General features: G+C 33.5%; 2 protein-coding genes across 17 annotated transcripts in view; both read left to right on the top strand.

The window, feature by feature from the left end:
* Window positions 1-14980, top strand: part of LOC147843556 (uncharacterized) — a 536892-nt gene that overhangs the window by 80401 nt on the left and 441511 nt on the right. The window lies entirely within an intron of this gene.
* The window catches only part of mast2 (microtubule associated serine/threonine kinase 2), a 200990-nt gene that overhangs the window by 160803 nt on the left and 25207 nt on the right, over window positions 1-14980 (top strand). For 5 of the 16 annotated variants that reach the window (XM_087257527.1, XM_087257535.1, XM_087257541.1 and 2 more), the window contains 4 exons: window positions 7147-7222; window positions 7818-7838; window positions 10180-10258; window positions 13353-13507. In XM_087257527.1, coding sequence (XP_087113653.1) covers window positions 7147-7222; window positions 7818-7838; window positions 10180-10258; window positions 13353-13507 — 331 coding nt within the window. The remainder of the gene's footprint in view (window positions 1-7146; window positions 7223-7817; window positions 7839-10179; window positions 10259-13352; window positions 13508-14980) is intronic. The other 11 variants (XM_087257529.1, XM_087257539.1, XM_087257542.1 and 8 more) reach the window with 3 other exon arrangements.

The raw sequence follows: 14980 nt of genomic DNA, 5'->3' as shown, positions 1-14980 counted from the left end.
AATATGAGTCGGATTAAAACACTTCATTGTCAATTCAAGCCCCCTTTTATATAAGACAACATCACAAAAACCCTTTTATTAGGTCATTAAATGGTACGGGCCTTCTTTGTTAATATCTCAAAAATCGATTGAAGACTCATTAATATTTCAGGTGGCTTGGTATTGCTTAGACACAAACCGACTACACAGTAAAAGCTTGCTGCTGTTAGATCTTGATTGTAGAGTAAATAGAGTAGGAGGTGTGAGATTTCCCAATTTTAACCGTTTTTAAGCACTTTGTAGTCAGCATGCACAAGATAGACTACATAACATTCATATTATGCTTCTTCTCAAAACCCTGAAGTGAAGCCTTGACCAAAAGAAATAGTTTTTTAAATTTCATACTTATAACTCTATTGATTCATATAAGCAAAGTTTTAAACAACTTTTAAAAATACTGAATGTGAGCATACCTACTGGTAATACAGTATTACATGTATTACTAACACCAACATTGTACAAATACAAAGCTACACTAAAATATATACATATCTGTAAACAAGCAGTTTTCTGTATTTGGTGATTCTTGTTTTTTTTTTTTTATTCTTATATTTATGCTTTTAAACAACTTTTAACTTTGAAAAGATTGAAAAAGTGATTTTTATTAGCATTTTTTAAAGTGATATATTGTTGAGTTGGTGTTGTAAATTACGGTACAAAATTTATTTCACTATACTGTAAATTGTTTCTTATGCATTTTATTATTTTAAACTACTAAAATGTCAATAAAAGTCACTATGTTAAACTCTGGAATTGAATTTTTAACATCAAAAGTCGACAGAGCAGAGATCAAGGTCCCAAAATGCAAGTCACAATATATGTAATATATGTAAAGCGATTAACCAACTTCTTTTTTAAAGTGTATCCTTTAACTTCACGTTCAAAAAACTGTTTACTGTTGATGGGTATTTTTATTAAATTATATATAATATCAGTCTTTTTTTATTGAGCTTTCTGTTCTGTGAGGATCCAGCCTCAGTAGATAGCTGGCTATGTAGGCAGTATGAACGCTGGACCAAAACTATACAAAATGTGCACACGTCACATGGTGAACATCTTGTCGAAAAAAAGGAAATGTGTTGCAGGCAGCTGTTCACAAAATATTACATTATAACCCCATACCAACCATCAAATCTCAGTCTGCCATAGAGTAACTCTAATGTATTACTGGGATTTCTCATCTAATTCATGGCCATTATGAACGGATTGACAGTTGACAGTTTGTAATGCAGTTTCTCAGTATGCAGTCTTAGGCACTGACAGATTTGTACTTTCCGTCTTCTCTGAAATACGTCATTCTAAGTTTGAAAAATGTATTATTAACCTTTTTCTGTATATACCATAAGACAATCTCCGATTTATGTATTCCACTGAATAGTGTGTTTACCTAATAAGGTAGTTTTTTTTTCCATAAAGATCAGTGTGTGGTATAAATGGGAGTAAGAAAATACTTTTGTTTTACAGAAGTTATGGCCTCTACCTGTGGATTAAATTATCATTAAAATAAACATTGCTCATAATGAGTAATAACTCCACAGTTAAAGATTATTATTTAGATTGTAAATCTGAAGAACTGCGATAAAATTATGCTAAAGAGCGTCCCTTAGAAGTAAGTTTCATAAGGAAAGAATCTATGGGTGGCCAAAAGAAGCCATTAGTCAAAGAAACCAATGTGAAAACACATCTGGGATTTGCCAGAAACCATAATAGTGACACATTTGTAATGTGGAAAATATATTTTGTGGTTAAAGAAAGCTTTTTAAGTGAACTCTAATATGATTTACTTTGTGCAAAATGTGATGTCTAACACAGGCCACAAAACACCATATCTGCAGTGAGTTATGATGATGGTTGTTTCATGCTTTCGCCGCTGGCCATTTTATTAAAACAGAAGCAAGAAAGGATATTACAGTACAAAATAGAGGGGGTGCTGCAGTAAAACCTTTAAAATAAAGAGACAAAAATGGCCATGACCACAAACACCAAACCAGATGTTGTCAACTAATTGCTTACACTCAGTTTGTTGATGTCAGTTGAATTATTAATTCTGAATGAACAATATTTTATTTTTCTGCATTTGCATTCATTAGTGCTCGAATATAAATAAAATGTTGTTCAATGCTAAATTGTTTGTCTATGATACATTAGGTCATTTTACTATGTACAATGAATTGATAAATGTGTGTATATGTGGAAGTTAATCTATTTATTAAATTTATATGTAATAATTGCTTAGTAATTGTTCATTGTTATTGATCTGTAATTGATTAACTATAGCTACTTTTATTAAATTGAACCTAAAGTGTTACAAGCTTACAGATATCAGCTATGTGGCAATGAGTGATTGCAATGTTTTAGAATATGTTTGTTTAGTGTTTAAAACATTTTTATTATTAAAATAGATTTATTATATGATGTTTTATAATTCTAAAATGAGTATTAAAACATTTTAGTGTCTAAATAAATAATACAGTAATTACTTTTTCATTCAGAATCAAACAAGAGGAACAGTTAATACTTTCCAAACGCACCCTGTCACAGTTGTCACAGTAATGCTTTAATAAAGCTGTAGCTGGTGATAAACACTTAATAAAAGTGCTGTAGCTGCAGTGGGTGTATCCCTTGTGTCACTTGCACATTGTGGAAAATCTGAGCATGAAAGCGAAATGAAGAGATCAGCTGTCAAAGCCAGCAGACTTGGTCTTTCTGTGTGCAGAGAGAGAGATTAAAGAGATGTTTATAACTGATCTCAGATTGTGAGTGCACACAAACCACACCATGTTCATGCTGTTCAGTGCCCTAAAATTATTGAATAATGTGCTAACTGTCCTAATCATTGACATCTGCTTGCCAATCCATCCACTTACTGATTTACTGAATTAAACCATTGTGTGTAAAAAGTCAACATTGCTTAGTTTGATGCCACACTATAAATATAGAAGATGAATAATTATGTCGTGCTCAGTCCTGATACAAACCACATGAGTTTTGCTGGAAACGGTTTGTTTTTGTTTGTGCTGCATCTCTCAAAGCTGTGCGACTGCAATATTTAAATGAACGAATCTAAAAGGGTACATTAACCCAAACGCGGCTTCGTTTTGAGCACTTCAGAGCCATTAGCAACATTCTAATGCAACTGCCAACAGAAGCAGCGGAAGCTAAATTATTTCAAACTCAACTGAGCACAATCAACAGGGGGTGAGCACTGCCACACAGCACTCATTACAGGCTGTTTCAGGAAGCTGTTTGACAGGTTATGACACCAGCAGCACAAGAATTAAATACCGCAGTGCTTTGTGAGGTGCCATTATACTTTAGGTAGGAAGATAACTGAAAAAACTGATTAGCTCTGCTGATATGATGCTGCTATTACTTTGAGTTCATCAGATTGGTCTATGCAAAACAAAACAAAGGAGCATAAAAAAATAATAAATAAATGAGTTCATAGAAAAAAAAAAATATATATATATATATATTTTTTTTTTTGCTACAAAAGGCTGATGTCATGGCATTAATGCAAGCCTCTTTAGGGGTTTTCGCACTAGAAATAGTTAATGCTGGTTAATTCTAAAACCAAGGTTAACTTGATGTTTCGACAATAGCTTCAGATTTCACAGCACATATAATTTCACATTTGTACAATCCAAACCCTGTTTGAATATTTGGGGTACCGTTTGCATTTTTACTGATGTTGAAGATATCCCATGACCCTTGATCCTTTTTTTCAGTTGCTATGTTTCCTTCCAAAAATGCTAATTAACTTTATATGCAAAACTGGAATATTGCATAAAAGATGTGAGAATAAAAGCAGCGTTTCTATCTAATGAGTCAAAGCGAACAAAATAACTTCCTCATGATTAACTGGCACTAATTATCAACAGCAAAACTGGAATTTATTGTGGTTGGAGAAGCTGCGTGAATCTTTTCTTCATTTAATAAACGACTTGTGCTTCTGAAGGCAATCCTGACACGCAGTGAACGCGCGGTGGCGTTTGAAGGCGTGAGATGCAGAGCACAGATGCTCTTGATTTTGGAAGTGATTAATAATATAATAACACTAATACTGAAATGGTTAAGGCACTTTACAATGAACAAAACAACATTTTAGATGTTTTAGTCTGGTCAGCCTGCTGGTTTATCCATTCACACACATTTTTATCATGACATGATCTTTTATAACAAAATCACATGATTTTTTTTATGTGCATACTGGAATTTGTTCCTTAAAAGTGTTTCCATCACTTTTTATTTTTTTATGTGCTTTTCAAAAATTTTTGAGCATCTTGGCATTTCCATCAACTGTTTTTTTCTTTTTTGCGCATATCCAAAATGTGCATAAAAATAGGTGGATGAAAACGTAGCTAATGAAGTGTACATCAGATTAAATGTGGAATCCCAAGAACAGAAATATTATTTACATTACACTCGTGTTACCAAGACAGGGACTGGCGCATTAGTATTGCATTCCAAAAACTCAATTTTCATGAAACCGTATGACTGGCTGAGTGGCCCAGATCGGCACAGAATGGAACACCTAAGCAAGAGAACTGTTCACCCAATAGTGGAAAAGCCGTTTGTATGTTTGGATGTTTGACATAAGAACAAAAATGCATGCACTCACCACTTCATCTTCATTTATTCCGGTTGGTCACATATATTCCCAGTGCTTATTGAAGAATGGGATCACATCTTTTGGTTGGCAGAACACCTCATGAATTCTTCTGTATTCATATTAAATTAGTGTTTTAAAAATATATATATCTTATGCAATTTATTTCCTCATGTGAAGGTTCAAAAGTGTCAGATTCTGTGTGATTTTTCACACCATTATCCAAAAAAGTGATTAGTTCCACATTCAGCTGTGGTGTGAATGTAGTATGTGTAATTCAACAGGGTGCTGATTGGTTTTCATATCTCAGCTGTGTCTCATATGAGCAAGTCTCTGTTTCTTTTTGGCTAAACCTGCATCCACTCGAGTTTTTGTGATGAAAAATAAGCAGGTGGTTCACTGTGCTGAGCAGCATTGTGCCCTCTACTAGACACTCCGTGACTGGATTCCACTTTAAGTGGATGCATCTCCATGACAGAATCACACTGCTCCATATCCCAATCCAGCTGTGCGCAGCTGTTCCTACAGTCTCTTCCTGACAAAGAATTATGCTCTCATTAATATTTAAGATTTGGCATAGGCTGCTCAACGAATGCATTAATGCATGATTAATGCATTGGGGATTGTGACCCGAGCCGTACCACATAGTCCAGATAGGAGCGCCCCATTGCTCGGATTGACTGGATTGATTTATTATACCTGGATCTTTGCTTCCTTAATTCACACAAGACTTGGAATAGAATTATTTAGATCAAATTTTCTCTCTTTTTTTCTTGTGTCATTAGTCAAAGCAGTGATGCACGTCTTAATCTATAAACCATACTCTACGTAATTCATTCTAAATTGTGTTATAAAATGCACCACATTGTTAAAGGGTCCATGACGTGAAATCTTCTTGCCATAAAAATGCCACTGGAACTGAAATAAAGGGAGCTTTCATGGCCAAATCCCTTGAATATGAATTTGAGCTTGAGTTAATCAAAAGGTGATTCTTTGCTCATGGCCTGCAAATCATTAAATAACATTCATTATGCAATATCACTGCACTTGAGGCATTTATAATGGAGAGGCCTGTTGTCTAAAGCACTTAAACACTGTAAGTGCTTCACTTTCCAAGCGCTAATCTATTCTCAGAGCTGTGCAGGAGAAAAGAAAAGACCCGTGATCAAAGTGTGTTTTATCCCTCTACCTCTGGCCTACATAAGAGGTACACCCTTCTGAAGGGTTTTGTTATCTTAAAAGGGCTTTGATGAATAAATAAAGGGGAAAGATCAGCAGTAAAGAAGAGGTGAGAACCGTAGGCCAATTGCATTTACTTACGATGGGCATAATATTTTTCCAGGTGGCCTGAAGTATGGTCTTTTCTTATTTTAACAGTCTGGTTATAACAGTGGCAGAGTTTCTGCAGGTCTTGAAAAGTTTTTATTTGTCCTTGTAAAGTTTAAGGTCATAAAAGTTCTTAAGATGGAGCAAAAAAACTTAAATCTATGAAATTATGTCATTAAATGTAGGATAAACTGCAAAAAGGTGTGTATATATTCAAAGTATTGTCACCATACTTGCTGTATACAGATATATGTGTATTTATATAAATGTGTATATATATTGTATGTGTATATATGTATGTATGTATGTATATATATATATATATATATATATATATATATATATATATATATATATATATATATATATATATATACACACAGTTGATGTCAGAATTAATGAACCCCCTGAATTTATAACCCCCCCCCTCCGTTTATTTTTTCCCCAATTTCTGTTAAATGGAGAGAAAATCTTTTCAACACAATTCTAAGCATAATAGTTTTAATAACTTATCTCTAATAACTAATTTATTTTATCTTTGCCATAATGACAGTAATAATATTTTACTAGATATTTCTCAAGACACTTTTATACAGCTTAAAGTGACATTTAAAGACTTAACTATTTATTTATTTATTTAATTATTATTATTATTATTATTATTATTAATATTATTATTATTATTATCATTATTTTTATTTTATTTTTATTTTTATTTTTATTTTTTATTTTTTGCATTTAACACAACAAGAACTTCAACATTTTAGTAGGAGTAATTTTTCAATGAAATTTAATATGCCATTAGAATAATTAAATGATACATTGTGTAATCAAATACATAAAGTTTTATTGATTTTACAGCTTAAAGCTATTGCTTTTGCTTGAGATTCAAAATGTATCCTTTTTTTGAGAAATTGAACAAAATTCAGTAAGTTTCTGCATCCAAAAAAAAAAAGTCAATAAAAACATTTCTTCCGTTTTTTTAATAGATATGCACAGAAGCATGCAGAAAGACTTTTAATTGTTCAGTAACCTGGGTCAAACACTTCCGGTGAACTGTATGCTGTTACAAAATTGGTGCATTTAAATATGTAAATATTAAAAATAAAATATGTCTGTGACTTGGTTGTTGTGAATAACCCCCTAAATGTCACATTTCTGTTCTATTTCAGGAAGCAGCCCATTGGACAGCCCTCGCAATTTCTCCCCCAACACTGCAGCCCACTTCTCTTTTGTACCAGCTCGAAGGTGAGAGACATCACTACCTCAGTTCAAAAGCATCTACACAAGCAAAACATTCAACTCTAAAATATTGCATAGTCTGCAAAACAAGTTGTAATAACTCTTAAAACATTTTCGAATTAAAATTAGAGCAAGTTCGGAGCTAGTAATAGCTCTTTGCTCTTCTTGGAAATATCGTCGTCTCATGCTTCTCATCTGCTGGTTATTACAGTCCTCGCTTTCAATTAATTTGTAAAATCGCATAATCCTTCACTGTGGCTCTGAATAATGACACCGGGAATGTTAATGAGTAAATCTGAATTGGTAATTGAGCAGCAAAAGATGGTAATGCTTTAACAACTGGGAAAGAACACACAGAGCTGATGACCCCAGGCTTAATTAAAAGGATTCGTTTGAATGTCAGCCATTGAGTCATCATCCAGTGCAAATCGCTCCTGTTACTACACTGCCACCTAACGGACAAACTGATAATAGCGCTTTTAAATACTAGAACCACGTTTAGATCTATGAATTGCACGAATCTGCTAGTACACACACAGAGAGACACATAGATCACCTTACAGTAGCTTCACTTTTTAATGTTTTACTTTCTCCCATACAGCCATGGACACAGGGCTGACAGGTAATAATCACCCACTTCTCTTACAACATTGTTTTCTGTGTCTGCTTCCAGCATGGCCGTCTACATCGAATATCATGTGTCTGTTTCATTAGAGCTGACTGTCAGATATGTTTAAAAACATCTCAGAAAACTTCATTGATGTATCGAAATGATCAATTATTAATCATTCTATCTCATTCAGCCAGCTCGAAACAAACAGCCTGACTGTGTGCTTTGAAGTGTTATTCAGTCTTCACAAATGCTCCACAAGTTTCCACTTTCATACTTCTGTGCTTGACATATCAATTTTTTCATCATTTGATTTTTTTTTTTTTTTGCCTTTTCATGTTTGTTTATTTTTGTTGACAAGATATACAGTTGAAGTCAGAATTATTAGCCCCCCTTTGAATTTTTTTTCTTTTAAAAGTATTTCACAAATGATGTTTAAAAGAGCAAGGAAGTTTTCACATTATGTCTGTTAATATTTTTTCTTCTGGAGATTCATTTGGTTTATTTCGGCTAGAATAAAAGCTGTTTTTAATTTTTTATAAACCTTTTTTAAGGTCAAAATAATTAGCCGCTTTAAGCTATATATATATTTTCAATAGTCTACAGAACAAACCATCGTTATACAATAACTTGCTTAAATTACCTAACCTGCCTAGTTAACCAAATTAACCTAGTTAAGCCTTTCAATGTCACTTTAAGCTGTATAGAAGTGTCTTAAAAATATCTAGTAAAATATTATTTACTGTCATCATGGCAAAGATAAAATAAATAAGTTATAAGAAATGAGTTATTTTAAATATTCTGTTTAGAAATGTGTTGAAAACATCTTCTTTTCGTTAAACAGAGATTGAGGAAGAAAGAAACAGAGGGGCTAATAATTCTGAATTAATTCTATTAATTATTTAATAGAATTAACTAATTAATTATTAATTCTAAAACTGAAAATAATTTGTTTGGTATGTTGTCAAATCAAAATGATTTCAATATTGATTCAAATGATTTAAGTTTGGATACTATCATTTAAATGTCTTGGGTGGGTTAATTAATTAAATAATTTAAATTAAGAAATTGTATGCACAGAAAAGCTTAATTTATTTGCTAAAATCTATATAAACGGCTATATTGGAAATGTAAATATGCTTACATTTCTTAAAAGTGTATTTTAGAATGAGATTTATTCCTATGATGGTAAAGCTGAATTTTCTGTTTTCAGTCTCCAGTGTCATGCGGCTCTTCATAAGTTGTTCCAATATGCTGATTTAGTGCTCAATAAAGATTACTTGTTATTGCTAACATGGAAATTTTCAACTGTAGACTGTGTATGTGAGGTCCCGTACAAGCAGCTTAGCCATCATCAGATATGCTTATGGCTCTCATATGCAGGTTGCACAGCATCATCGTCATCAAAATTTTCTTGTCAATTTTTTCTTTTTTTACATGGGATGAATCTGTGGTGCTTTACTTGCTCTGATTGTGTGGTACTTAATTGTTGAGCATGTTTATATGCACACTAATACACTAATAACTCACAAAAATCAGCTTATTAAAATAATCTTTTGTTATGGTTCACATGCAAACCAATAACCCGGCAAAGAAACTAGGGCTGCACGATATTGAAAAAATCTGATATTGCGCTTTTTTGTTTTCCTGTGATGTATATTGCGATATGAATATAATTTCACTAGATGATTTGAATGGCTCTGTTTGGAAAGATTTCATTTATTTAGATCGACTGGGATGATCGACATTTTCTATGCAGTTCTTTTGCATAAATTGTGATAAATTCCAAGCAAAAAATACACCAACCCTGTTTTCTGGGGAGTCTAACAGAATTCAAGTACAGAACTTGAAAAATCTAATATAAAATAACATGATCATCATTGTATAAATAATAAATAAATATATAAAATGTAATAATTTCTTTATCTTTTAATATTTATTTGAAGAATGTAATCTTATGATGTGACTATTGCACATAAAGTACACACAAATAATATATTATTCAGCCCTAAAAGAAAATAAAGTTTGTTCAGAATACTTAGTTAATAAATCAATTTATGTGCAAGTATTGACTTCAAAATATAAAGGTTTGCATATGCAAATGGATTTGTTAATTTGTGTATATTTTCATGTTTAATATATGATCTAAGCCCAGGTAGAGTATTGCGACATGTCAATGAGAAACTCAAAAATCTAGCTCTTGGTTTAAGCTTGAGCTCTTGATAAAAGAAAATGGCTTAGTTGTCAACTTAAGCTGAATGTGCATGTAAACACACTCACTCATTGTCTGAATGTTCTAAGAATTTCAACAGTTTTATAAAGAACTGATTTTCACCTTTTCCTCACCTTTCAGGACTGATGGTCGTCGCTGGTCTCTCGCCTCTCTGCCGTCCTCTGGCTATGGAACAAACACCCCCAGTTCGACAGTCTCTGTGAGTGTATTTGTTTGTGCTCTTGTTCTTTCTGTAGTCCCTCTGTGTTGTATCAACTCCCAGATATATGCATCAATGTTTGGTATTGCATTTGATCCCCAGCCTTAACTTGCCTGGAAGGTTTATCCTATTGACCCTACAGTGGGATAAACTCTAGGTACAAAGTAACCCCCTTGCCTTTAGCTTGAAGTAAAGCCAGTGGCTTCATATCAATGCGTTCACTTCAAAAAAAGTTCCGTCCCTGAAAATTGACTGTAACTCGGTCTGTCTGTTGCTTTCATTGGGGAGCCAGTTCAAACTGCAAAAGCCCCATTGAAGTCTCTGCAGAAAGATAAAAAGAACATTTTTCTAGTTTAGAACGAATTTTTATTCTGAAGACTGAGGAGGTTTAATTTAGCTCAAAACACCACAGGAAATAAAATCTACTGAAGATCAGAAAGAATGTCCAGAAATGATATTAGAATGGAAATGAAGTCTATTGTTAGGTTAGTTTCGCTTTTGACTGTATTTTATCGGCTATTATCAATCATGTTTTATACGAATTGGAATTATTTTTATTTAAAGTAATAGGAAGTGAAATTGTTACAGTGCATAAAGTCTTAATAGTCCTTAAAATCTTCACTTTCTTTACGAGTAATATGCAGCCATGAAAATAAATGAAAGGGATGCTTCACCTCAAGAAACCCCTTATGTTTTTCCAGTGGTTCAATCGGAATAATATTAAGCTACAAGACTACTTTTGTGTGCACATAAAACAAAAATAATGACTTCGTTCAACAGTTTCTTCTCCTCAGTGTTAGTATAGGGTGCCATAATGAGCTGTTCAATGATGTATACCCGTATCAGCAGGGCAACCAAGCACAGCACGCATAAAGAGCACAGTGCTATATACTGACATTGAGGAGAAGAAACTGTTGAATAAATTTGTTTCATGCATTTGTGTTATCCTCGTAGCTTCATAATATTCCAATTAAATCACTGAAGGTTTATGTTTGATTTAAAGGATGTTTTTTTTCATAGTTGTTTGGACTTTAAATGAGTTGGAATCACTGTTTTCTATGGATAATGAGAGAGCTTTTCGATTTCACCTTAAATACAGTGCATCTGAAAAGTATTCATAGCGCTTCACTTTTTCTACATTGTTTTTTTTGTTACAGCCTTATTCCAAAATGGATTAAATTCATTTATTTTATCAAATTTCTTCACGCAATACCCCATAATGACAATTCGCATTACCTCTCATACTCTATCAGGTTGGAAGGGAAGCGACGGTGTATAGCTATTTTCAGATCTCTCTAGAGATGTTCAATAGGATTTGGGTCTGGGCTCTAGCTGGGCCACTCAAGGACAAAAACATTCACTGAGTTGTTGTTAAACCACTCTATTAATATTTTGGCGTTGTGCTTTGGGTCATTGTTCTGCTGAAAGATGAACCGTCACCCCAGTCAAGAGCGCTCTGAAGCAGGTTTTCATTCAAGATGTCTATTTACATTGCTGCACTCATCTTCCCCTCTATCCTGACTAGTCTTCCAGTTCCTGCTGCTGAAAAACATCCCTGCAGCATCATGCTGCCATCACCGTGCTTCACTGTAGGGATTAGCCTGGTGATAAGCGCTGTCTGGTTTTCTGCAATTGTAACGCCTGGCATTAATTCTAAAGAGTTCAATTTTAGTCTCATCAGAGCAGAGAATTTTGTTTCTTATGGTCTAAGAGTCCTTCAGATGTTTTTTTGCAAATTCCAGGCGGGGGGTGACTTCTGTCTGGCCACTTTACCATACAGACCTGATTGGTGGATTGCTGCACAGATGGTTGCCCTTCTGTAAGGTTCTCCTCTCTCCACAGAAAAATGCTGGGGCTCAGACAGAGTGACCATCGGGTTTTGATCACCTCCCTGACTAAGGTCCTTCTCCCCCGATCACTCAGCCTAGATGGCCGGCCAGCTCTAGAAAGAGCTGGTGGTTCCAAAACATCTTCCACTTATGGATGATTGAGGTCCACTGTGCTCATTGGGACTTTCAGAGCAGCATAATTTTTTCTGTAACCTTCCCCAGCCTTGTGCCAATCCTGTGTCAGAGGTCTACAGACATTTCCTTTGTCTTCATGCTTGGTTTGTGCTTTGACATGCACTGCTAGCCCTGGGACCTTATATAGACAGGTGTATGCCTTTTCAAATCCTGTCCAATTAACTGAATTTACCACAGGTGAACTCCAATTTAGCTGCTGAAACATCTTAAGAATGATCAGTGGAAACAGATTGACCTGAGCTTAGAGCTTCACAGCAAAGGCTGTGAATACTTCTGTACATGTGATTTTTCAGCTTTTTTATTTTTAATAAATTTGCAACAATTTCAAAAAATGTTTTTTACATTGTCATTATGGGCTATTGTGTGTAGAATGTTGAGGAAATATATTAATTTAATCCATTTTGGGATAAGGCTGTAACAAAAACTTTCCGGATGCACTGTGCTTTAAGACAAACAAAGCTCTTGAGTGACATGAGGGTGAGTATTTTGCGTAAAATAATGGTATGTAAATGTTAATATTAAAATTTAGACAACAAAATGACAATGCTGTAACATTAGAAAAAGTTAAGAAATCAATATTTTGTAGAATAACATAAGTCACAACAAATGAAAACATTAGTTATTCTGACCATATTCTGAACAACAGAACAAAAACAACTGTTCACAGGGCGTTATAAAGTTAAAAAAAAAAAAAAAAAAAAAAATATATATATATATATATATATATATATATATATATATATATATATATATATATATATATATATATATATATATATATATATATATATATATTACTCAAACCCATAACTAAAATAAATCTATTAAAAAACAAAACATTTTCATTTGAACCAGGACATTCTCAGTAGATAACAAAGAAACCTGTTTACGTGTGATTAAATACAAATAAAAAATACTGTTTAAGTATTCCCCGCTCTAATTGGCCTAAAGTTTTCAGTCATATTTTCAAAATCGGTCAGCGTTAGCCAACAAAGGCAGTTGACTGACAGTCAGGGCAGCCTATGCAATGCCTTCTGTCCTTGTAATCCCTCCCTCTCTGCTTCTCACAGTCATCATGTTCATCTCAGGAGAAGCTGCACCAGTTGCCCTTCCAGCCCACTGCAGACGAGCTGCATTTCCTCACCAAACACTTCAGCTCGGAGAGCATCACGGATGAGGATGGGAGACGATCCCCAGCCATGCGTCCGCGCTCCCGCAGTCTCAGGTACAAACACGTACACATTCCCATTTCACAGCAATCAGAAGCTGGCCTTCAAGTGAACATGACGGTTGTGAGTGTGTGATGTCAGCTGAGCCCTCAGGCTTTCACTCACTCGCTGTTAAAGGCCAGATCTGCAGCCCTGACAGGAAAACTGCCACACTTCATTCTCTAGACTCTGACTCTCTTCTTCAAGGTTGCAGACATTTATCATTCAGCCTCTCTGCCCTTCACTCAGCTGCCTTCACGTGTTCTTTATGATTCTGTCCATCTGTCAGTACTATGCACAAGTTTCACTGCACCTCAAAATCCAAAGAAATATTACAATTCTGTTTTCATGGGAAGTCTAATAGTATTTGCAAATGCATTATGAAAGTTTTTTAACGGGTATCACCAGTTTTTATTACTTTAATGAAAAAATATACACTACCAGTCAGTTTTTGGTCAGTTTTTAGCTGCATTTATTAAATGTAAAAAAAAAGATAATTGTTAAATATTTATAAAAAAATTTGAATAACTGCTTTCTTATTGTACATAGTTTCAAATGAAATTAATACTCCAGGCCTTTTTGCTTTTATTACTATTAAATTAATAGTATTAACAATAATAATAATAAATATTATTATTATTATTATTAATAATATTAGAGGATCACTGAAGGATCATGTGACTGAAAACTGTAGTAATGAAGCTGAAAATTCATCTTTAAAATCACTTGAATAAATTATTAAATTAAATGATAAACTAGTTTTGAACAGTTTTTTATAGTGCAATTACTTTTCACAATCTTACAATTTGTACTGTATTTTTGATGTAACAAATGCAGCCTTGGTGAGCAGGTGAAGCTTATTTTAAAACATTTAAAAATCCTACTAACCCCAATTTTTCCATATCGGTAGTGTATATTGAAAATTTTAAAGGCTGTATTTGTTGTACTGGCTTTATTCCAGTTAGCTTTATATTATTTTTTAAAATTTTGATTGTAAGTGGAAAAATCTTAATGATATAACTAAAGTCTAATTTTTAAAACATCATATCATAAATGTTGAAATCCATCATGTTGATGACATGAAAAATTAAGAAATGTATTTAATAAAATAAATAAATCAACAAAGCTAACATTGCATTTAATAGATATATATTATATATATACACACAACAATTAATTGATTATCCCTTATATACAATATGTATGCGTTTATAGTGTATAGTATTGCATAGAGCTGTGAGATAAAAGTCGTCTGTGTGTGATAGACTTACTAGCCAATTGAGTGTGGATGCATTCGTTCTGCCCAAACAGAAGTGTACAACCAGACTATGTTATTTCTGCTGTTATTTCATCATTTGAGTTTTTCATTTGAGTCTTTTTATGAGACTTGGTATCATGATACTTCAGCTGGTATACTACCATAACATGAATTAAAGGTATTGCGACAACCCTAACTGATAGTAATGCCAATGACACTCAATCTAGTAAAT

The sequence above is a fragment of the Danio rerio genome, chromosome 6, assembly GCF_052040795.2.
Source record: "Danio rerio strain M-AB ecotype USA chromosome 6, GRCz13ab, whole genome shotgun sequence".
Taxonomy (NCBI): Eukaryota; Metazoa; Chordata; class Actinopteri; order Cypriniformes; family Danionidae; genus Danio; species Danio rerio.
Note: the sequence above shows the minus strand (reverse complement) of the source record. Positions and strands in the feature narration are given on the sequence as shown.